General features: G+C 44.7%; 1 protein-coding gene across 1 annotated transcript in view; it reads left to right on the top strand.

Moving 5' to 3' along the window:
- The window catches only part of nell2b (neural EGFL like 2b), a 51942-nt gene extending 30298 nt beyond the window's left edge, over positions 1-21644 (top strand). The window contains exons 16-20 of the mRNA XM_035521844.1: positions 7823-7963; positions 8292-8485; positions 8571-8747; positions 16754-16984; positions 20995-21644. Coding sequence (XP_035377737.1) covers positions 7823-7963; positions 8292-8485; positions 8571-8747; positions 16754-16984; positions 20995-21036 — 785 coding nt within the window. The 3' untranslated portion in view covers positions 21037-21644. The remainder of the gene's footprint in view (positions 1-7822; positions 7964-8291; positions 8486-8570; positions 8748-16753; positions 16985-20994) is intronic.
- Positions 21645-22735: the final 1091 nt, after the last annotated feature.

The raw sequence follows: 22735 nt of genomic DNA, 5'->3' as shown, positions 1-22735 counted from the left end.
ACAGAAGGTCCCCATCATATTTCTTATCTTGCCAGGCCTTTAGGGAAATGTCACTGTTCAAGTGTTTAAATGTTATGAAATTGGCCATATTTTTAAAAGCCACACAGTAGTATTCAGGAACCACACTCAGAGCTCTGTTCTACTAAAATCTCCTTTTCTCTGTTAAAACAGGATTGTGTTATTAAGCCTTCTCCTTTGCTATGGGGGCCCTTGTCAGTTCTAGAATGTCTGTGATGCCTCTTGTTGGCACTGCTAATAAGGCTTCCCAGATTAGAATAGAAAAAGCAATCCATTAGTTTTGCCAGGTCTTATATTTACAGGTATAAAAATAAAAGAACAGATGAATGGTTTGTATAGGATCACTACTGGCATTCCACATGTGTGCTGAGCTGCATTTATCTTCACAATAAAATCTCCTCAGTCAGAGAAGCAGCAGTGTATTGTGAAGAACATCCAGCCATCCATCCATCCATCCATCCGGCTGTGGGAAATAAGTATGTGAGTGGGAGATCATACTGTCGATAATACCCCAGGCTTAAAAGCTGGGGTTTAAGACAAGGGGATTGTTAGGGTCTGTGTCACATGAGCCAACACAAAATAGCTGCCTAAAACGTGACTCCCCTCCATCTGGTTTTAAATCTCTTCTAATCTCCCCTTTAACTGTTTGAGCATGCACAAGGTGTTCTCTCAAACTCACCAACCTTCGCAAATTTCTGCCACAGCGCAACCACGGAGAGAAAGAGAAGGACATTGCATATTTAAGTAAGGCTGACATGAAAAATGCAAAAGATAAGTTATCCAGTTTTCTGAGCTGTTATACAGAGATGAAACTTGTGCGGGTCCGATGCTCGGCTCTGGACACCTGTGTAGGTTCCAAACACCTCATCAAGAAGCACCTTTATTTGCTTTGCACAAGAGGTGATCCTGAGAGCAGCATTGGCTCCATCATGATCCATGGTGACACAGAAAGATTTTTGAATGAGATTTTACACGAGCCTACGTTTTTTAGAAACGTAACAATGTTTTCTGCTTTATTTCTCACCTACCAATTCTGGTTAATGTGTAACTTGATTTATATCCAAAATAATAATATGTCAGTGTATAAAATCAATGCTGGTCTTTATCCCAGCCGATGGATATTTTTATAATTTAAATGTAAAAAGGTTTCCCCTTTTGAAATACCTGAGGTTTGAAATATTTTGGAGTCCTTGACATATCCAGGTCATAGAAACTCTTTCATGCTAATTACCTGGCTTTAATAATAACAATTAAAGGACTTTATTCTCGCTCCTCTTTAATAGAATTAGTATTATAAAGATTTAGACCCATTACCTAAACTTAAGTACTTGTTTCACAATCTCCTTTGATAAACACCTCAGAAAAGGCAGGCAGTATCCCAACCAGCACACTGGTTTATTACTAAAGAGTACACATTTTGCATATGGTTAGCTGGTTTCTTGAAAGTTGTGTTTTTAGACAGCTGGATATTGAGTCACCATGCATATTCAGTTACCCTTGAATTTTAAAATGTTTTCCTTTCTCACTGAGGCAACAGACATATCCTCTAATTTGTATATGTTTCTCCTGCACAGTACATTTCTTAATGTTAGGGTTTTCTTGTAACGGCCCGAGAGCTGCAGGGCAAGGAGCAGGATGTTCAGATTCCCTCGACGGTAATAGACATTTATTGTGAAACATAGAAGACAAGGGCACTCACACAAAAGGTGTAAACGTAGTACATGCAACATCGTGAAACACAAAATCCTAACTAGCAACAATACACATACGTACACATCCACATCCAACGACTGACAACACAGAGCACACCAGCATTGGTTTAAATACACAGATGATATGTAAACTAAACCGTCTGCAGGTGTGCACAGACACCAGAGGCATGGCTATAAACAAAAACAATTACATTGCATTCCACTGCATGCAGTGGGCCGAACCACGTGGAAAGAGGAGCAGTCCGTGACAGAACCCACCCCCCCCCACCAAGGGCCACAGCTCCCGTTGTATTCATTCTGGGACTGCGAACGCCAGGCGGCTGTGTACACATATACACAAACACACAAACAAACAGCAATGCCTAGTGCCCACCCAACACAAGGTGGGCTAGGAACTGCCAGCAAGGTTGACCTCTCAGTAGGAGGGAGAAAGGCAGAGTCCATGCCTCTCTCATGGCAGTCCGGTTAGCTCCACATAATGTGACCATGTGCCTGTAGACACACAAAAGTCAGCGATATACACAAACAGATACATCTATATACACACACACATAAGGCGCTGTAAGACAGCGCCCACTGGGAGCACAGGCACTGGAGGCGTGTCCTTGGCCCCACTGGACATGCAGAGGTGCACGTCCGCCCCGGCTCCGAACGTGCTACTCTCTTTAACGGTCCTCCTTTTTCCAGCCGCCTTCGAAACGCCCCAGAGGCAGTCCACCTCCTGAGGTATGGGCGGACCCATGCAGTATCCTGGTGTGTCCACAGAAGAGGAAGAACTTGGGATTTTTCCTCGCCAGCCGGGGACCTAGCCAACTTCACCAAACCGCCTTGACATGGTCCCCATGGAACTCCTTGGCTCTCCTTGGTCCTGGCTCGGTAGCCCTAGCCCCCACAAGAAATTCCAGGGGGCGTTCCACTCCTCCTTTGGAGTGGCCGCAAACGCCGGTCCCAGTCCTCTCCTCAATATCCAGGGATCCCTGCAGCAGCTTGGGACATGCCTAAGCACTTCCCTCTAGGAAGTCCGTTTGGCGTCGAGAGAGTAGGCATCCTGTGGTGGTCAGTCGTTCTGTTATGGCCCGAGTGCCACAGGGCAAGGAGCAGGACATTCAGACTCCCTCGACGGTGATAGACATTTATTGTGAAACATAGAAGACAAGGGCACTCACAAAAAAGGTGTAAACGTACATGGAACATCATGAAACACAAAACACTAACGAGCAACAATACACATACATACACATCCACATCCAGCGACTGACAACACAGCGCACACCAGCGTCAGTTTAAATACACATATAATATACACACTAAACCGTCTGCAGGTTTGCGCAGACACCAGATGTGTGGCTATAAACAAAAAATTACATTGCATTCCACTGCACGCGGCGGGGGCCAAACCATGTGACCAGTGGAAAGAGGAGCAGTACATGACAGTTCTTAAATATTCTGATTTGCACTTTTGTGTTGGATATTAAATAGTGCAGCTTATCAACTTTTCTTATTTAACTAATATACCTGTATATCCTATGAACAGAATAGAGCCAAAACATCATTCAGATTTCCATAATACATGTAGTTACAACATTTACACTCAAGTTGGTTTACTTAAGTTGTTTAGGAACTTAAGTTGTTTAGAAAACCCAGCCTCTTGTCAGAAGAGGTTGAGAGGTTGACAGTCACACATGGTGTGCCGTATGTGACACAGTGCTCAGTATGTGAACCTCTTCTAGCATATAAGACCAATCCTTTTTTTCAGTGAATCCATGTTTCTCCTGCTTGCCAAGATATGCCTGCAAATACACTATCAGTGTGGATTTAATGCAAAATAAATAAAGGTATAGTCATGCATCTACTCTCACCTCATCCACAGAGTAGAACAGACCTTACGCATTTAAGAAAATCATCCTCCCACTGCAGAAATAGTAAAAAAAGAATACATTTACTGTTAAAAAAACCTAAGGAGTGCTTCAGAAGCTAAACAGACATGCTGCCCATAAATGAGAACCCAATTACAGTAGTTCCCCAGGGTTCAATGCTTGGGGCCACATCTCTCGCTGTCCCCTTAAACATGTGTGCAGGAAATCGAAGTAAGCTCTTGAGACCAAAGTGGCTTAAATTTATGAAGTCCGATGTTTTAGTCCTTACACAGAGGTCATTGCTCAAGCTCCCTCAGTTACGCTGGTTCTTCTTGAGGACGCAGCACTTCAGGACACTTGTGCTCAGTGTAAAGCACCAAAGGAAGGACTCTCAGGCATTAATGAGGATGTCTGTTGAAGCAGGGTGTCTCTGTATAGTTAAGTCTGTCCCCTAGGAAGAAAGATAAAGGTACATATACAGATAAAAACAAAGGTTTAGCAAGCTCAGCAAGTTAAAATGCCTTTTGTAATGTTTGAGTATTCAAGAGGCACTTTCCACCATTTTTGTTTATGCTTGGTGAAATTATGTTTCTAAACATTAGAGAGCATGAACACCTCTCATATTTAACATCAAATATATCTGGTTTTATTTAAGAAAAAATATTTATTTAAGAAATTTTTTTTTTTTACATTTTTGCTTGACCCTAGCTATGACAATGAGGGCAAAGTATTGAGTTTTTGCTTCAGTGTACATTTAGCTGATGCTTTTATGTAAAGCAACAGAGTATAGCTTGAGTAATTGAGGGTTAAGGGCCTTGCTCAGGGGCCCAACAGTGGCAGGGCTTGAACCAGCAACCTTCCTATTACAAGTCAAGTACCTTAACCACTGAGCTACCACTGCCCTTGTGAATGTGGGTATGTGGTTATGTAGGAATTATATGGTTATATACAGTCCTCAGATTGTAGAGAATCAACAAGAAATGGTCTATATAGTTGAGAAAAAGGCTATAGCTGATTTTACTTAAGGCATACAAGTCTTGTGCTGTTGTCTCTCAACATCTCTCAAATTCAACAGTTCAGTGCATTGCTAAGTAGCAAAAGGTCATTGGTGAGCGTAACAAATGACGCAACAGACTGTAAAAAAAATTGCAGAGTACTTTCAGTTAAGAAAAGAATTGCTGTGCTTAACAGTAACAGCTGACTTTAAACCACCATAAAAAGAAGAATGCTCCTCAAAGGGTTTATGCTAGATGCAAAGCATTGGTAAGCCTCAAGAACAGATAGAGCAGGTAAGCATTTGCTAGGTTAGAACATTTTATAAACAAAGTCTTAAGGAACAAAGAAAAACATGATAGTAAAGGTGGAAAGGGGAATGTATGGGAAAAAGAGGAACTGTTCATGATCTGAGGTATGAACATGGATGGCCTCCAGTGGAACTAGCTCACTTGTCTTCAACAAGGATGTGCGACAAACTTTTAAAAACTTTGAACCAGATCTGACAGCTTTTTTTCCAGACAAGGAGGGTTTGCCCTGACCATAGAGCTCCCCAAAATCCTGGCATAACATCATCAGAGAGGGCTGCCTGTGGTATGATTATGGATTGCAAACTTCAGGCAGTCATTGCAAAGTGAAACAAAACAGATTGCATGGGAGGAGAGATCATATTGATTTGCTTTTTAAAAAATGCTCAGCAAACCAAAGTACTGTAGTCCCCTCACACATAGAGGCAAAAGAATTTGATTTGCCAGTCATATTCCCCATATAATCTGTGTCCGTGCTATTTTGTTTTATATGTGCTATAAAACATAATCTGTGACTTTGCTATTTTATTTTAAAAAGATTAACCAACATTCTCATCCTCAGGCCATTATATATCACCATCTTCTAACTTTTGTTTATGTACATAGTTTTCTTTTGATTATTTATCTGTTTATTCATTCAATTGTTCATTAACACAAATAAACATGCAAACTCTTAATAGGCTCCTAAGGCCAGCATCCGTGGACTGAAATTTTGGTGTTTTGTCTCTGTTGATCCGAGCCCACCAGGCTCTTCTCGCTTAGCGGTGGGGGTGGAGGGGTGGGGGGATGAGATGGAGATTATGCATTGTGCTGTTGAGCCGTGACATTCCCTGACAAATTAGTGGTAAGACTGCAGGACAGCGCTCACACCAGGGGCTCGGCCGTGAAAGCGCGGCCAATCAATAGCCCCTGCCGCTCACTGACAGCCCAAATGCCAGCCTCTCCTTTGAGGAAAGGCCGCATGTATACATTTGTGAGGGAGTGTGGGTGGGATGGGGGGGTATGGAGAGAGGAAAATGAATAAATGTCATCTCTAACATTGCCTACTCCTGTTTATTATTCAGTGTCATTTGTGGTGTTGTCACAGTACACCCCCATCCCTTTTCTTTCTCGCTTCTGTTTTACAGACCAGGTGATGGTAATGTGACATCCTAGGGGTGGAATCCTTGAGAACGGTGTAGAAATTCCTTTGAGGGGAGATGTTCTCCTGTTTAGTGTGAAGGAATTACACAGCTCATTACAGTAGAAATTCCTTTTTTTTTCCTCCTCAGCATAATGGAAAGGTTTTTGGGGCCTGCAAGTTTCATATGCAGAAGAAGAAGAGAGTGCTTCAGTCTGAGTTTGGAGTTTTTTGACACATTCTACGTTTTTTTCTGGCAGACTGTGTTTCTTTTTGTCAGTGTTCCTTTACCAAAATCAGGCAGGCAGTTGCCAGAAGCCACTGTCTACACACTGCCATTTGTCCTCTTGGTGGGCTGGTCTTCATAATGGGTGGTTAATATGAATGCTTCTTGGGGTTATATTAGTAACGACTGTGTGGTATGCGCCCTAAAATTCCAGAAACATATTAAAACATTCCCTTCTACCTTCCCTGCTTTACAGAAGCATAAACATTCTCTTGTGCATTCCTTGCACGCACAAGGACACATGCAGGCGGTTTTCATTAATGCCTATACACCTGGCACTGAATAGTTTTCATTAATGCCTATACACCTAGCAGTGAATGCTGTTAAAAGTCATTTCAGTCAGCACAAAGAGTATGACAGCCATAGAAGCATAGTATCTAAAAATCAGACAGAATGAGTCTCACCATTCAGGCGAGAGAGAGACCAAGATGGTTTCAAAGGCAATGTCACGGTTAGTGTCGCTGTAAACTCCTGGTTTGTCCGCAACCCGCTCAGTTCCTCTTTAAAACTGAATGGCATTCTAACTGAAGTGTCACTGGAATTGACAGATTCCATGAAGGACGTTTCCTATGCTGCTTTATGACAGAGGGGCTCAAGGCCGTGGAGAGAAACTCTGAGGTGTGACTGTGAATACCTCTATTTAATAGACGAGTGCTGAGAGCTCACAGGTGTAGCTGCTAGCAAAGATGACCTTGTCAGGGTCTTCGTTTCTGTTCTCCATTTCTATTCTCCAGCTCTTGAGGTTGGGGGCAGGGTGTAATAGAGGTGAATCAGGCTTTTGATACTTGGGGCATGTGGGGCAGCAGAGCTTAAAGGTATGATGGCTTACAGAGGCTTAAACTCTGGCTACAGATTTCTATAGTCTATTAATAGTGTTGTTTATAGTTTTAACCTTACATTTATTGTATTTACTGGCTGTGATTATTGTATTTGGACTGCTTGCACTCTTGCTGCTGCTGTTTGTCAGATGTAGCATAGTATCCTGAAGAGACTGTATTTCGTTCTCCATGCAGAAGTGAATGTACAAAAAAAAAAAAAAAAAAAAAAAAAAAAAGATTTTGCCAGTAGCGCTTCACTTGGGATTGCACTTTCAGGGGCTGTTTCTTCCATTGCAACCACAAAATTATTTATGTTAAGTGAATCATTTGCTGGAAAATTGATTTACACTGTTCTCCCGTTCTGCCCAAATGTAGTCCATGCAGTGGAGCTACGATGCTCACACAGCTAGCTTGCTGGGTTTAGTTAACGATAAGCTCATGCCCACAAATTAGCATCTTGCAGACTACATGCCAAAATGATTGCAAGCCTCAAACCAGTTACATATTCCTAAAATGAACTGACTTGACATTGTTACCTTTTAAAATTGATCTTAAAATAGCAGGAAGCAGCCATCTTGAAATTTGGATAGTGTCGAAATTTGGACAGCCAAAATGATATGGCTGATCATTTACGGTAAAAAATTGTGCGCAATTGGTTTCTGGCTGTCTACCGCCATCTCATGCTTAGTTTCTTTCTTGACAATATGGCAGACATCGATGAGTGCTCTGATGGATTTGTGGAGTGTGACAGTCGAGCCACCTGTATTAACTTACCCGGCTGGTATCACTGTGAATGTCGTGATGGCTACCATGACAACGGGATGTTTTCAGCTAATGGGGAGTCGTGTGAAGGTAGGAGAAGCCCGCTTTAGCCTAATTTTCTAAGATAAGTCAATATATATTCATTGATAGCAATTTCATTTCAACTGTTGGTAACTTTTTGAGACTCTTCTTGGCTTAATGGTACTTGTGTGGTCAGCTGTGCTCTGGGGGCTTTTTAAATGTGTAATCTTGAAACTTATGATAAATGTAGCCCTTAAGGTATTAGAGCTGCATCTCTTCTATGGCTTTCCTCTAAAAGTAATCAGTACTCGCAATCTGTCATCCCCCAGGAATCCCACTTAGCAGTCTTCAGGGTAAAATGTGTAAGGCACCTTCTGTCCCATTCGCCGCTCCGCAGATATCGACGAATGTGTCACGGGAAGGCACAGCTGCGCTAACGACACGGTGTGTTTTAACGTGGACGGTGGCTACGACTGCCGGTGCCCTCACGGCAAGAACTGCACAGGAGACTGCCTCCACGAGGGGAAGGTGAAGCACAATCGGCAGATATGGGTGCTGGATGATGACAGGTGCTCGGTCTGCTCCTGCCAGGTAAGCGCTGCTGTCCGCACGCGCTAGTGGGAAAACGCAGCGAGCGCATCGCGGGACTAATGCGCCGGTCTCTCCCTCTCTCTAGTCTGGCCTGGTGATGTGCAGACGGATGGTGTGCGACTGCGAGAACCCCACGGTAGACGTGCTGTGCTGTCCCGAGTGCGACCCTCGCCTCAGCTCGCAGTGTCTACACCAGAACGGCCTTCTGACGTACAGCAATGGCGACACTTGGGTGGAGAACTGTCAGCAGTGTCAGTGCCTGGTGAGCTCTCCAGAGCATCTAAGCACAGATGCAAAAATGTTTAGCAATAACAGTTACAATAGTTCAAGAAGTAACGTCCTTGCTTATTGTCCTTGATGCTGTCCTTGACAGATATGACTATGAACAGTTAGCATAATAGAACTGGGATCCAGTTCTTGAACAATCAAATGGAAAGGCAAAAATCCTAAATTCTGAAACCTGACATTTTTATAGAAAACAGCACAACATTTCTGTTTTATATATGAGCAGAGTCAAAGGACACCCTCTCCAACAAACATAAGATATGAACTGAACTAAATGTGTCAGTGAAAGAAGTGGTGGTAGCTGGGATATTTCTGTTTTTACTTAGGCTAATCAATAACCTTAGAGGCCAGACAGTAAACAAGCTAGACACTTTTTGTAACTGCTCTGCTCTCTGAGCTTGACTTCAACAAATAGTCCTCATTAACCTTTGCGCTCAGCTGCTATGAAGCATTTAACATTATGCATTTAAAAAACTTAATTGTCTATTATAAATCAACCTGCAAGTGTTAATAGCATTGCTTGAGTCATGAATCAATTACTGAAATAAAAAAACTAAACAAAACACAGTATCACATTACTGTCAGTGTGGCAGATGAGGATTTGCATAACCCATTAATTATTGAGCCATGTCTATGAGAGTCTGGCCTAAGCACATGAGTCTATAGGATTTAGGACTTGTCCACATCTAAAAAGTGTTTTAGTTCCACTTTTGAAGATATTCAAAAACTTCATTTACAGGGTTGTCATGTAGACAGAGAAAACTGAGTTTTGGGCTGGTAACATCAGAAGTGTGCATCAGTATTCAGTGTGCATCCTCTGATTGACATCAGAGTGTGCAACCCCCCCCCCAAACACCTAATGTACGTGAGGACTTGGCCTTAGATCTTAAATCTGGTGAGGCCAGATGTGGTGTAGTAATGATACATGCTCTGATTATCTTAAATTAGCGGAGGAACTGTATATCTAATGAATGCACACACGTAGAAGAAGATCCAGTTGCAGAGGTTTTATTTTAGCAACCAAATTAATACGTGCATTCAGACAGGTAACCATGGTCGGGTCGGTCGGGGGTCGATGCACAGGGTAGCGTTCAGGAGGTGTCCAAGGGTCAGGCAGGAGACGAGGTCTAGAAAGCAGGCAGGAGTCAATAACCAGGAAAACACACAGGATGAGGAAACGGTCGGTACGCCACATAGGAGCAATACTTCGCGACTAGTATGCGGGGAGGAGAAGCTTATAAAGGGGTAGGTAATGAGGGGAATAGTAATCAGGTGTGTGCTAGAATTCCGGTGAGTCAGATTGGGGGGGTGTGCAAGTGGGCGTGGCTGTGCGGGGTTCGGGGTTGAGGGTTGTTCCTGGGGTTCGTAACAGTACCCCCCACCTGACGGGCGGCACTTGACACCCAAGAATGGGGAGCTCTAGGCCTACCACAGCCCCGAGGGCCCGCAGGATTAGGGTGAGCAGCATGGAAGTCTGCAAGCAAAGGGGTCCAGGACATCAGCCCTGGGAACCCATGATTGTTCCTCAGGTCCATAGCCCTCCCAGTCGACGAGATACTGAAGGGTCCCGATTAGTCTCCGGGAATCCAATAATGCACGGACGGCATAAGCCGGTTCTCCATTGATCTCGACAGGGGCAGGAGGTTTGATGGGGGTTGTGGATGCAGACGCCGGACTGTAGTGCACAGGTTTCAACAGGGACACATGGAGGGTAGTTTGTAGGATACGGGGTTGATCTGTCGAAGCACCTTGGAGGGACAGATGTACCATGGGCTCAGTTTCTTGCTGGGTAGACCGAGCTTCATGTTTAGAGTCGAGACCCAGACCCTCTGACAAGGGTGCAATATTATGTTAGGGTTACGGTGACGATTGGCAAACGTTTGTCGGGTATGTAAAGCTCTCTGCAAGTAAACGTGGGCGACCTCCCATGTACGAGAGCTCTGTTGAAACCATTGATCCGATGCTTGCATGTCAGTGGAGGAGTCAACCCACAGAAAGAGAACTGGCTGATAGCCGTAGACGCATTGGAAGGGGGTGAGCTGAGTGGAGGAGTGCGTGAGTGAATTGTGGGTGTATTCCGCCCAAGGGAGGAATTTGTGCCAGTCTGTGAAGTTCAGTACTGACAGAGGAACCTTCCAACCTCTTGATTAACACATTCAACCTCCCCGTTGGACTGGCCATGGTGACCTGAGGAGAGATTTAGTTATGGCCAACTTCTTACAAAACTGCTTCCAGACTTGTGATGTAAATTGCAAATCACGATGAGACAGTCTCCACTGGTAGTCCAAATATGCGAAACATAAGAGAACATGGCTTCTGCTGTTTCCAAGGCTGTAGGCAAGTGAGGAAAAGGAATGAGGCAACACATTTTTGAAAACCTGTCCACCACCACCACCATTATAACTGTTTCCATCAGAGGCAGGTAAGTCCGTGATGAAGTCTATTGCGATGTGAGTCTAAGGGCGATGTGACACAGGCAGGGGCTGTAACTTCCCAGCAGGGAGAGTGTGAGGGGTGCGAGACTGGGCACAGACTACACAAGACATCATGTAATCATGCGTATCGTCAGGAAAGGAGGGCCACCAAAACTTACGGGACAACATGCGTGTGGTGCGAGTGATACCGGGATGTCCATTACATAAGGTTGCATGAGCCCATTCTAGTAACGTTCCTCTGAGGGAAGCTGGAACATATTGCCTTTCTGGGGGGCATTCCTCTGGGCTAGGGTCATCCTTCAAAGCATTCTCCAGGTCATCTTTGAATCCCCACTGTATGGGAGCTAGGAAGCAGCTATTAGGTAGGATGATCTCTGGAGTCAGGTTGGTTTCCCCCTTATCGTAGATGCATGACAAGGCATCCACCTTTTGAACCAGGTCTTGAAACCAGGCATATAAGACACAGTGAAGTTAAACTGGGAGAAGAACAATGACCACCTAGCTTGCCTTGGGTTGAGTCGTCAAGCTGAGTGTAGGTACTCCAGGTTTCGATGGTCCATGTATACCAAGAAAGGATGTACAGCCCCTTCTAACCAGTGTCTCCATTGCTCTAGGGCAAGTTTGACTGCGAGAAGTTCCTGGTTCCCTACATCATAATTCCTCTCGGCAGGTTGTAGTTTCCTGAAGTAGAAAGCACAAGGTTACAGTTGAGGTGGGGTGCCTTATCTTTGGGACGGAACTGCCCCCACTCCTACCTCAGAAGCATCCACTTCCACAATGAATGGAAAAGAAGATGGAGAATGGGTGCTGAAACAAAGACCCCGTTAAAGGTTAGGAAAGCCTGATCCATGGCCGAGGTTTACTGAAGCTGCTTTCTGCCTTGTTCCTTGAGGAGGTCTGAAAGGGGAGCAGCTATGGTGCCAAACCCTCGAATGAACCTTCTGTAGAAGTTGGCAAAACCCAAGAAACGTTGCAACTGCTTGACAGTGATGGGTTTAGGCCAATTTTGTATTGCAGTCACCTTATCAGGTTCCATGGAGAGGGCTCCCGGTTTGAGGGTACACCCTAGAAAAGTGACATTTACTGTGGAACTCACTTCTCGGCCTTGGCAATAAGATGATGTTGCCGGAGATGCGTCAGGATGGCCGTTATGTGATCCACACGCTCCGTTTCGGTTCGGGAAAACAAGGATGTCGTCCATGTAAACAATCAGGAACTTGTCTATCATATCTCGAAATATGTCATCCATAAACAACTGAAAAACTGAGGGACTATTAGATAACCCATATGACATTACTAGGTATTCATAATGGCCTCGTGTCGTGGTGAAGACTGTCTTCCACTCATCAACCTCACGTATGCGTATGTGGCTCTAAGCGCTACGCAAGTCCAATTTCGTGAAGATGGTAGCTCCTAGGAGTCGTTCATGGGTTAAAGAGATGAGGGTAAGAGGATAGGAATACTTTACTGTCACTTTAAGGGCCCAGTAATTGATGCACTGCCTTAAAACTCCTCCTTTCTTTTCCACGAAGAAGAATCCAGCAGCGATTGGTGAAGTAGAGGGCCGAATGAAACCGTGCTGTAGTGCCTCAGTGACATAAGCCTCCATAGCCACATCTTCTGGCCGGGAAAGAGGGTAAGGCTTAGATCTTCGGGGTAGGGGAGCTCCAGGAAGGAGTTCTATGGCACAATCACAAGATCGATGAGGTGGTAGTTTAGTTGCTTTAACCTTAGAGAACACATCTGAGAAGGATCTATAGAGCTGAGGGATAGACTGGAGTGCTGGTGGCTCAGGGCTCTCGACTGTAGTGGAGAAGATTGGCAGAGATACAGTTCTGGAAGCAGTGTTTACTCCATGATAGTAGTTCAGCCGAGGACCAAGAGATACTAGGGTCATGGGTCGACAGCCAGGGAAAGCCCAGAATAATGGTCATGGGACATGCGCAGAAGCATAAATTGAATGAAACAATGAAACAAACCGATCTTTAGCGTGACCGGGACAGTTTTGGGTTGGACTACACCCTCACCTATAAGTTGGTCATTAAGGGAATGAATACATAGCAGTGGATTTAAGGTGACTCTAGGGATTCCTAGTTGCGTAGCTAACCCAACATCCAAAAAATGCTCTGCTGCACTGGAATCCACCAAGGCAGAGAGAGAGAGAGAGAGAGAGAGAGAGAGAGAGAGAAACACTTACCATCAGCCATAAGGACTACAGGCAGTGCAAGCTAATGATTAATATACAGCAGAGAAGACCGTATTACGTGTGTTTCGAACGTAGAAGTCCTCCCATTCTCTTGACGGGGATGGACAGGACAGTTGTTGCTGAAGTGACCGTTAGCGCCGCAGTACAGGCACAATCCTCGGGTGAATCGTCTGGTACGTTCTTGGGGGGTGAGGCGTGAGCGACTCAATTGCATCGGCTCAGGGACTTCATCGGATCTGTTCTTAGAATCCTCCAGTACAAAAGTATGGGCGCGGGGTGCACGTTGTAAGGGCTGATGCGGGCGTCTAAGGTTATCCACAGTAATAAGTTTGATAAGTTTGGACAGCATAGTCGACCCCCCTCAGCATGCGAGTTCTGTCTGGAGTCCCAAAGAAAGTCCACGACGAAACACGGTTTTCAACGCAGTCTCACTCCAGCCACTGCTGGCGTCGACCATGCGGAACTCTCGGGCGTAGTCAGCCGCCGTGCGCCTCCCTTGTCGTATCTCGCATTAAACAGTTCCGGGAGCCCATCCACTTGCTGGATGATCCAAAACAGCCTTGAAAAGATTGTAGAATTCCGTTTCTGATTGTAATGCTGGGTCCTGGCTATCCCAGAGGGTGGTTCCTCATGCACCTGCCTCACCAGTCAGTAGTGATAAAACAAATTGTACACGGTCCTTGTCAGTGATGAATTGTGCAGCATAATGGGAGAAATACATTGAACACTGCATCAAGAAGTTCTTGCATTGATATGGAGAGTCATGGGATCGCTCTGGGACGGCCACAGGAATACAATGAGTAACTGTGGTAGATGGTGAAGGAGTCACAGCAGTCACGGTAAGAACCACCTGTGAAAGTCTCTGAACGGTTTCACGTAGCTCGGCCATGGAAACCTCCTGCTGGGCCAGTCTGTTTTGTACCTCTGCTGGATCCATGAAAAGGCGAAGTATTCTGTAAGGAATGCACACATGTAGAAGAAGATCCAGTTGCAGAGGTTTTATTTTAGCAACCAAATTAATACATACAGTCAGACAGGTAAGCGTGGTCGGGTCGGTACGGGGTCGATGCACGGAGTAGCGTTCAGGAGGTGTCCAAGGGTCAGGCAGGAGACAAGGTCTAAAAAGCAGGCAGGAGTCAATAACCAGGAAACCACACAGGCTGATGAACCAGTCGGTACACTACATAGGAGCAATACTTCACAACTAGTATGCAGGGAGGAGAAGCTTATAAAGGGGTAGGTAATGAGGGGAATAGGAATCAGGTGTGTGCTAGAATTCCAGTGAGTCAGATCGGGGGTGTGTGCGAGTGGGTGTGGCTGTGCAGGGTTGAGGGTTGTTCCTGGGTTCGTAACAATATCCACATTGAATTTGGACAATATAACACATTTTAGCATCACAAATGTGTGCATTCCAGGAACTTGAAGAAAAACGAGAGGGAAAAAACAAGTGTGAAAAATTGGAATAAATAAGGTTATTGTTAAACGCATGTTAGTTCTACATTTGGGAGGAAGTGGGTGCCCCGTCTACATGCGTTCTCTGACGTACTGAAGACTTACTGATCCGATATTGCTTCATTCATTCCTAGAGCCGTGGGACTTGTGGCGTGTCCTGAATCGTTTGGCACTACTGCCTTTCGTACGCAGGTCTCTCCCCACCTCTCATGACACAGGCTTTGTTTTCTCATTCGATCTCATTCAAACCCAACTCCCCCCACCCCGGTGCCCTGTGCCACTGCTCTGTTCATTACTTTCTCCCGGCATCTCAGCGTCTCCACGCTAGCCTTTCTTTCATTAGATTTCTTTTTATATTTCCCTCGGAAGCAGAATAAATGCGGAACATGGGACTTGTAAGAGTGCTGGTGTGGGTGGTGTGGGGGGACACAGGCAAGAGAGACAGAAAGGAGAAGAGCGAGAGAGAATGCAGAGGGATGTTGTGCTTCCTATGGTGCAATAAGAAAGAGGAATTTAATGAGTGTGGAATACAGGATAAAAGAAGCTGAAATGAAGCCAGTAGGACAGAAAAAGGAAAGGAGAGAAAGACAGAGAAAGAGAGTGAGAGAGAGATCCTCCACATCCTAGCATGCACTTTTCAACTTTGAGCCAGCGATACCAGACTTGACACTAGAAAGGCTTCACATTCTAAACCCCTATGTTACTCTAATGGGAGATAAGAGCTAAAGTCCAAAAGGGAAATCCAGTCTGTTCCTTCCCTTGTCACTCCACAAGACCCAGTCTCTGTCCTCGGGAATCCCACTGCACATTTGCCGCGGGGTTAAAGCTGGGAACTGAAATAATGAGATTTAGCTCGGCACCGTGTAATAAGATTTTGGGGTGAGCTGTATATCCCAAGAGCATCCTAACACGTTAGCAAGAAGAAGTGCTACACCAGAGACGTACCCAGGACCCCTCTGGGTGCTGACATCATGTACTCCATTGACAGTGCTACAGAAGAGTGAAAAAAATCTGGACTGTAAACTGCTATGGTGCAGTGCAGTCTGCTTTGACAAGACTTGTCTCTTTTTTATCTTATCTTCAGATGAACAAAGACCACAAATTTAACCCAGTGTGATCTGTCCAACCACTAAAACTCATACCTCATAACCCTTGGCCTCTGGTTTCAACCTCCCAGTGCAGCACGGTGCTGGTCAATACCCTTGCAGGGCAGCACACTGTCCCAGAGGCTCCAAAACTCAATAAATCCAGACACATTGCCTCCTGGCTGCATCAGGTCATGCATCGTGTGAGATGTGTGTGCGTGTGTGTGTGTGTGTGTGTGTGTGTGTGTGTGTGTGTGTGTGTGTGTGTGTGTGTGTGTGTGTGTGTGTGTGTGTGTGTGTGTGTGTGTGTGTGTGTGAGTGAGTGAGTGAGAGAGAGAGATAGAGACTGCCAGCCCACATGTCATAATGCTTGTATTGTGTGTGGAGTTCCAAGTACAATGAGATATTAACGTGCTTTTGGGCTTTGGAAGTAAACGTACCATTGCCGTTTTGTTCCGACAGACAGACAGACAGATAGACAGATAGATAGATAGACGGACAGACGGACAGACGGACATACAGACAGATAGAAAAAGGCAAAGCTATATACTGATGGTAACTGCTTTGTGTTTGAAGTACAACTCTGTTCTCAACATTACCAGCAACACAACACAAATCCACACATGATGCAAACTAAGATCCGTACCTATACGCAACCTGTTTACAATTAAACAATGACTTCAGCATGTGACCCCTAATTCCATGACTGCTGAGTGTACTTCCTGTGACCGGCAGCAGCGTGCGGCGCTGATGTCCATGGGTGGGTCTCTCTCTCTCTCTCTCTCTCTCTCTCTGTCTCTGTCAGCGTGGTGCGGTGGACTGCTGGCCTGTGGCGTGTGCGCCAGCGCCCCCTGACTGTGAGCTGGTGGCCGTGCCTGAGGGCGAGTGTTGTCCCCGCTGCGTGGCGGACCCGTGCCAGGCGGATGCTATGCACAATGGCGTGGCCGACACCTGCGTGGACGAGCACGGTGTCACACGCTTCAGTGGCTCTGCCTGGACCAAGCACGGCACTGAGTGCTCGCTCTGTCAGTGCAAGGTAATGCCCACACACACACACACACACACACGCAAACACACATACACATGCACAAACAAGCCCACACTAGAGATGATACAATGCTAATTTTTATGTACCAGTCTAATATCAATATCTCGCAATATTGTGACCGATCTGATATTTTTTAATTCAAACTGTGGTTCAGTTGTTTGGGTGAAACACATACCATTTATCTGCATTTTGTTCTTATTAGTGAATGCAACTGTAATTCCACATCATCTTAATATTGACCTTATAATCCTCATTTCACAACCCACACCCACCAGGCACTAAGTGAGCAGACGGAGAAACAACGTTGGTTGTTTTTTTTTAAAGGATGGATTAATAAATACATTCTTGTGGATCCCTGGTGGTGAACAGTGGAAAGAGGCTAGCTCTGTTGTTTCTCTTCAATACTCTCACCAGAAGCATAACTTGTTCCCAGACACCAAGATAACATTGATATTACATTGTACATTGATATTTGTTTTTGAATGTAATAATTAAATTACAGTTAAACTCTATAGCTGTGCATAAACCTTGACTATTGTCATTTAACCCGCTCAAGATAACCTGGCTATTATCACGTAATCTGCTGTGCGCCGCTGCAAGGCACCACTGAGATTTTAACCTGATAATCCGATCCAGCATTTAAAAATTGTTTTTTTGCTGATAACAGACCAACTCTGATGTGTTTGGTACCATCTCTAACACAAACACACACACACAAACACATGCATATATACACATTCTGATATGTGTGTATATGTGGGTGTATATGCATACACCCACATAAACACAGATACACACATACATACACCCACAAAAATACACACATACAAACATGCATCCTGATGACTTTTCCAGTTTTCGCTACCAGATCTAGTAGCCAGTTTTCCATATCCTTCTTATTTCTGTACAGTTTTGTGCAAAAGTCTTAAGTACTGTTCGGATAAATTTCATTTTCTGGACATATGTTTGCAAATAATTTTTTACCACAGAACGTCTGTAAAGTTAATGGCTGATTCACATGGAATAAGAAGTCTTGATATAAATAAAATTAGAATGATGGAAGTGGCTACTCGATTTACACATTAATGTCACACACACAAAAAAAATCCTGTAATTCTTAGCTTTCAGTTATCACAAACATTATTGGTGTATTAAATATTAATAATTTATTATAATGAATTTGGAGACTTGGATTTGGGCTAAATTCCTCTCTTGCATGTCTGTAACCCTATACCTAGCTTCTATACAAAATGATGATATTTAATATAACTGCTTAAATTATTTGTAATCTAACTGCTTTAATTATTTATTGTAAATGCTGATATTTAATTATAACTTGGGTTAGAATATCTTGGATTTTAAAATTAGCAGGCTATACACATGTAGTAGAATTGACCTAAAGCTATCAGTGTAACGATTCTGCTGGCCCGAGTGCCAAAGGGTGTGGAGCACGACGTACAGAATCCAATAATGTTTAACAATGACTGCATACGTGTGTTAACATACAGCAGCAGACTAACGATAACCAAGACAATACACACACTAACAGAGGTTTAAATAGACAAAGAAACACAAGACGTTAAACCCTGGTCAGGTGCGTGCAATTACAGAGGGCATGGTTAAAAATGGGGTGAAACCCCCTGCACGCGGCAGGCTGTACCACGTGACTTGTCGGGGGAATGCCCCGTGACAGAACCCCCTCCCAAGGGGTGCAGCTCCCGACGCGTCCATCCTAGGACCGCGAACCCCAGGCTGCCATATACAAACACGACATTCCACGACGATGACCTCTCCCTAGGGGCGAGGTTCCCAACGCTTCCCTTTCCGGGATAGCAAACTCCTGGCTGTCGTACACACACAAAGACATAGTACAGCCATACCCGGTGCCCACCCAGCACAAGGCGGGCCTCTCTCAGCTCAGTCCTTCGCTTTCCCCGTGCAGTGAAGTGCCCAGAAACAAAGAAGCGTAAACATGTACAAACACTTTCGGCACAGTGCTGCAGTGCCTGCAATCAGCGCAGGAGCTGTTAACGTGTCCTCGGCCTCAGCGGACACACGGGTGTGTGCGTCCGCCCCGGTTCTGGTCGTGCTCCTCCCCTGAACGGTCCTCCTTAATGCCTGCCACTCTAAGAGCGTCCCAGAGGCAGTTTGCCTCCGAGGCTTTGGGCAGACCCTTCCAGTCTGGCTGGCAAGTCCACTGAAGGGAAGGGACTCCGGAGATCCCACTGGCTCCACCCGACCACCCTCTTTCTGGTCATTGTGATGCCCCTCAGTCCTCCTCGGCCAAAGCTCGATAGCCTTAGCCCTCCCTCAAGAAATTCCTGGGGGTATTCCCCTCCACTTCCAGAGTGGACCTGAACACCAGTGGCAGTCCTCTCCCCGATCTCCCAGGATCCAGGAGGTGGCAGTGCAGAGAGTGCTCATGCATCTCCTGCTAGGAAGTCCGTCTTTAGCCGAGGGAGATGGCGTCCTGTGTTGGTTGGTTATTCTGTAAAGAATCTGCTGGCCCAAGTGCCCAAGGGCGTGGAGCAGGATGCACAGACTCCAATAAAGTTTAATAATCACTACATACGTGTGTTAACATACAGCTGCAGACTAACAATAACCAACACAATACACACACTAACAGAGGTTTAAATAGACAAAGAAACACAAGACGTTAAACCCCGTGCAGGTGCATGCAATTATGGAGGGCATGGTTACAGAAGTGCCGCTCCTCTGAGAAGACCTTTGACAAGTATATGCCAAAGTATATAATGGCAGTAAAATGCTTCCTCAAGCACTACCATGTTTGAGAAAACTTCCACAGGATGTGATGGAATATTTGCTGACAAGGCAGTTTGCATGGCCATTATGACAACCCGAGGTAATGGTTGTTTTATAGTTTGTAAAAGGCACTAGAATTTTTACTGATGTGGGAGTGTGCAATCTGCAAATGTGACTGACAGTGACTGACATGGATTCAGACAGGACTAAAATAGCTGAGGAACATGGGTAATAATTACACCATGTAAAACTAATACCATCCAGATAAGGTTTTAAACCACAAGAAATAATCAGAACACATAAACATATAAATAAATACTAAAACATTATTACAAATAAACATTAATAGAATGATAAAATGTTTTTGTCATTTTTTCCCTCCAAAATGATCAATATCTTGAGAAGTAGATATCGATTTTATCGAAATTATAACAACTTCAAACATGCTTTAGCCTAATTAAGATCTGCAGATGGAATAGACACCCACCCTAAACATAGCTGCAGCTCTGTTCAGCCAGGGGTCAAATGGTATGACTTTTTTATTTTTTAGGAAGTCATATACATTGTTTTTTGGGTGGCTTCAGACTTTTGTACTCATATGCACCAAGGAGGTGGTCCTCTTACTTAGAGATGTTTGACCATGTGTGTAAAACCTTAATTGTCTGAGCTTCAATGCCAAAAAGGCAAATTACATAAATTGGGTGTCCGTATGCAGACTAAGCTTTGACATAGCCTATAACACATCACCAAAAGGCGAAGCTTAGTCCTGCAAACAGTCCTAATGTGCATTGGTTTTTCTAATGAACAACCCCACTGACAGTAGTTCAGGACCAAGCTTGACACACGGATAGAGCTTTCTGCCTAGGAAAAGCTCTGGTTAGTGGACAGATAAAGTGAAATGGAGCACAGCCCTCCAGAGTCAGCAAAGAATCCATCTGCCTACTGAGACTGAAGCTGAATGGCTGGCCAAGGTCACAGCGTCATCAGTGGTGGGAAAAGGAGTCTGCAGAGAGAGACAGAACCAGGCACTACACACACACACATGCACACCTTCACACACACTCACACACACCCACATATACATACATGTACGCATATAGAAATGCGATACAAAAAGTGTTTGATCAGTCACGAGAATGTGTTAACTTACCAGTTGTCTGTGCTGACATTTTCTCTTTGTGCTTCTTCCTTTTTCTTCCTCTCCCACTCCACCCTGCGCTACCTCCCTACAGAATGGACACGTCTGCTGCTCTGTGGATCCTTTGTGCCTCTAGTGCCACTCAAAAGGCAACTCTCCCCTCCTCTCATGCTCCCTCTCTCTCTCTCTTCCCCAGTGACCTATTCTGTTCCCCCTTTTTTGCTCTCGCACTGTTCTTTGCTCTTTCTGCCTCTCAGCCTCTCTCATCTTGTACAATCTCACTTCCCATCAGAGAAAGTTTTTTTTTTAAATTTCCAATATCATATTGTAACACCCATGTTCGCTCAGCGTTATCTCAGCAATAGATCACCTGTATTAGAGTTCTAATGAGAAGGGAGTCTAATTACATGGTGGAAGAAGGCCTTTGCACTCACACGTGCTTGATGCATACATGTCCGAGACAGGAAGGCTTGAGAATAGTGAGTAGGAACCCATGCAATCCAATGTAAATGAACCTCATCCATACACCCATGAGCATGGCTGCATCCAGTTTTTGTTCCATTCTTAAGAGAAAAGGAAGACATTGGTGTTTTGAGTAGTTTCCTTGTTTCAGTTCTCATTTTTTTCTGAAACATGTCTACCTTTGGATGTTTTATGTTGTACCTTTTGTTGGACTGTTGTTTACTTTATTCAGTGGCTTGATATTGTGTAATGGTGACAAAATAAAGATTTCCACTGAAGCACTTCCTTCTGTGGTCATTTTGGTGGTCTACACATCATTTACTTAAATTCTTGTCTAGATGTCATTCCAGGCTTTCATTCATGTCAATATTCCAGATTGTTCTAACATGTACAGTGCAAGGTTTTTTGTTTCTGCCAATGTTAGTCTTAGTGAGTTCACACATCAACGGGGATCTCTGCTACTGTGAAGGTGATGGCCAACATACTCTTACTGCACATCCAATGCTTCTTCTCGAGCCTCCACTCATACATCACCAGCTACCAGGAGCTGGAGGCTAATGGCTCTGGATGTATCATGTAGCAGATGCTCCTGGCTATGCCTTGACTCATAGCTCAGTGGCCTCATGACCCTCAGACATGGATGCTTGGGATTTGAAAATCGCATGAATCCCTTGCTCTTTGAGGTCTCTTGGTTACCTTGCTTCTATAAGAAAAGAAGGTCCTTTTGAGTTTTGTTTTCAAGCCAGACATTTGAATAATGCGTGCCATTATGCATAATTTTTGTCTTTGGGGAAAAGGTTGCATCCATGAACGGCATAATAATGTAGAAGGAAGACTATCAACAGAACAGGGCAAGTAATTGGACAAAAATTAGGGGACAGCACCATAAAAGTGGCATGGACACTGCCCTGTACCAGGTCTTTCTGAAAGGCATTTCTTTTGTTTTCTCTCAAAATGTGTCTGCTCTCTTGGGAAATTTCAAAAGCAGTTGTCATCACTTTTATCGCCAAGCTACACTGTCAACTTACTGCTTAACACGTTCTTAATCCCTTCCCTACCACACCCTCCTGATATCACACATACACACACACGCACACACACACACAGCAACCACATTTTTTCTCTCTGTGTTGGTGCCCTACCCCACTTTCTACTGGCCCTACAGTTGGTCACTTAATCTTGCTGTACATAATCTCGACCAGGTGTATGGACGCCATACTGCAGGCCAGCCCCAGCGACCCAGGAGAGTCCATCGGTCTGCCTCTCACACATGCACTCCTCCACCCCTGCTTGCACATGTGCACTCCTCCACTCCTGTAGAATCTAAAGCAGCACCAGCCTGGAACCATGTGGAGGTGAGCCAGGTCTCAGGT

This window comes from Electrophorus electricus, chromosome 2, assembly GCF_013358815.1.
Source record: "Electrophorus electricus isolate fEleEle1 chromosome 2, fEleEle1.pri, whole genome shotgun sequence".
In the NCBI taxonomy this organism is placed as follows: domain Eukaryota; kingdom Metazoa; phylum Chordata; class Actinopteri; order Gymnotiformes; family Gymnotidae; genus Electrophorus; species Electrophorus electricus.
The sequence above is the reverse complement of the archived record's forward strand: the minus strand, read 5'-3'. Positions and strand labels throughout refer to the sequence as shown.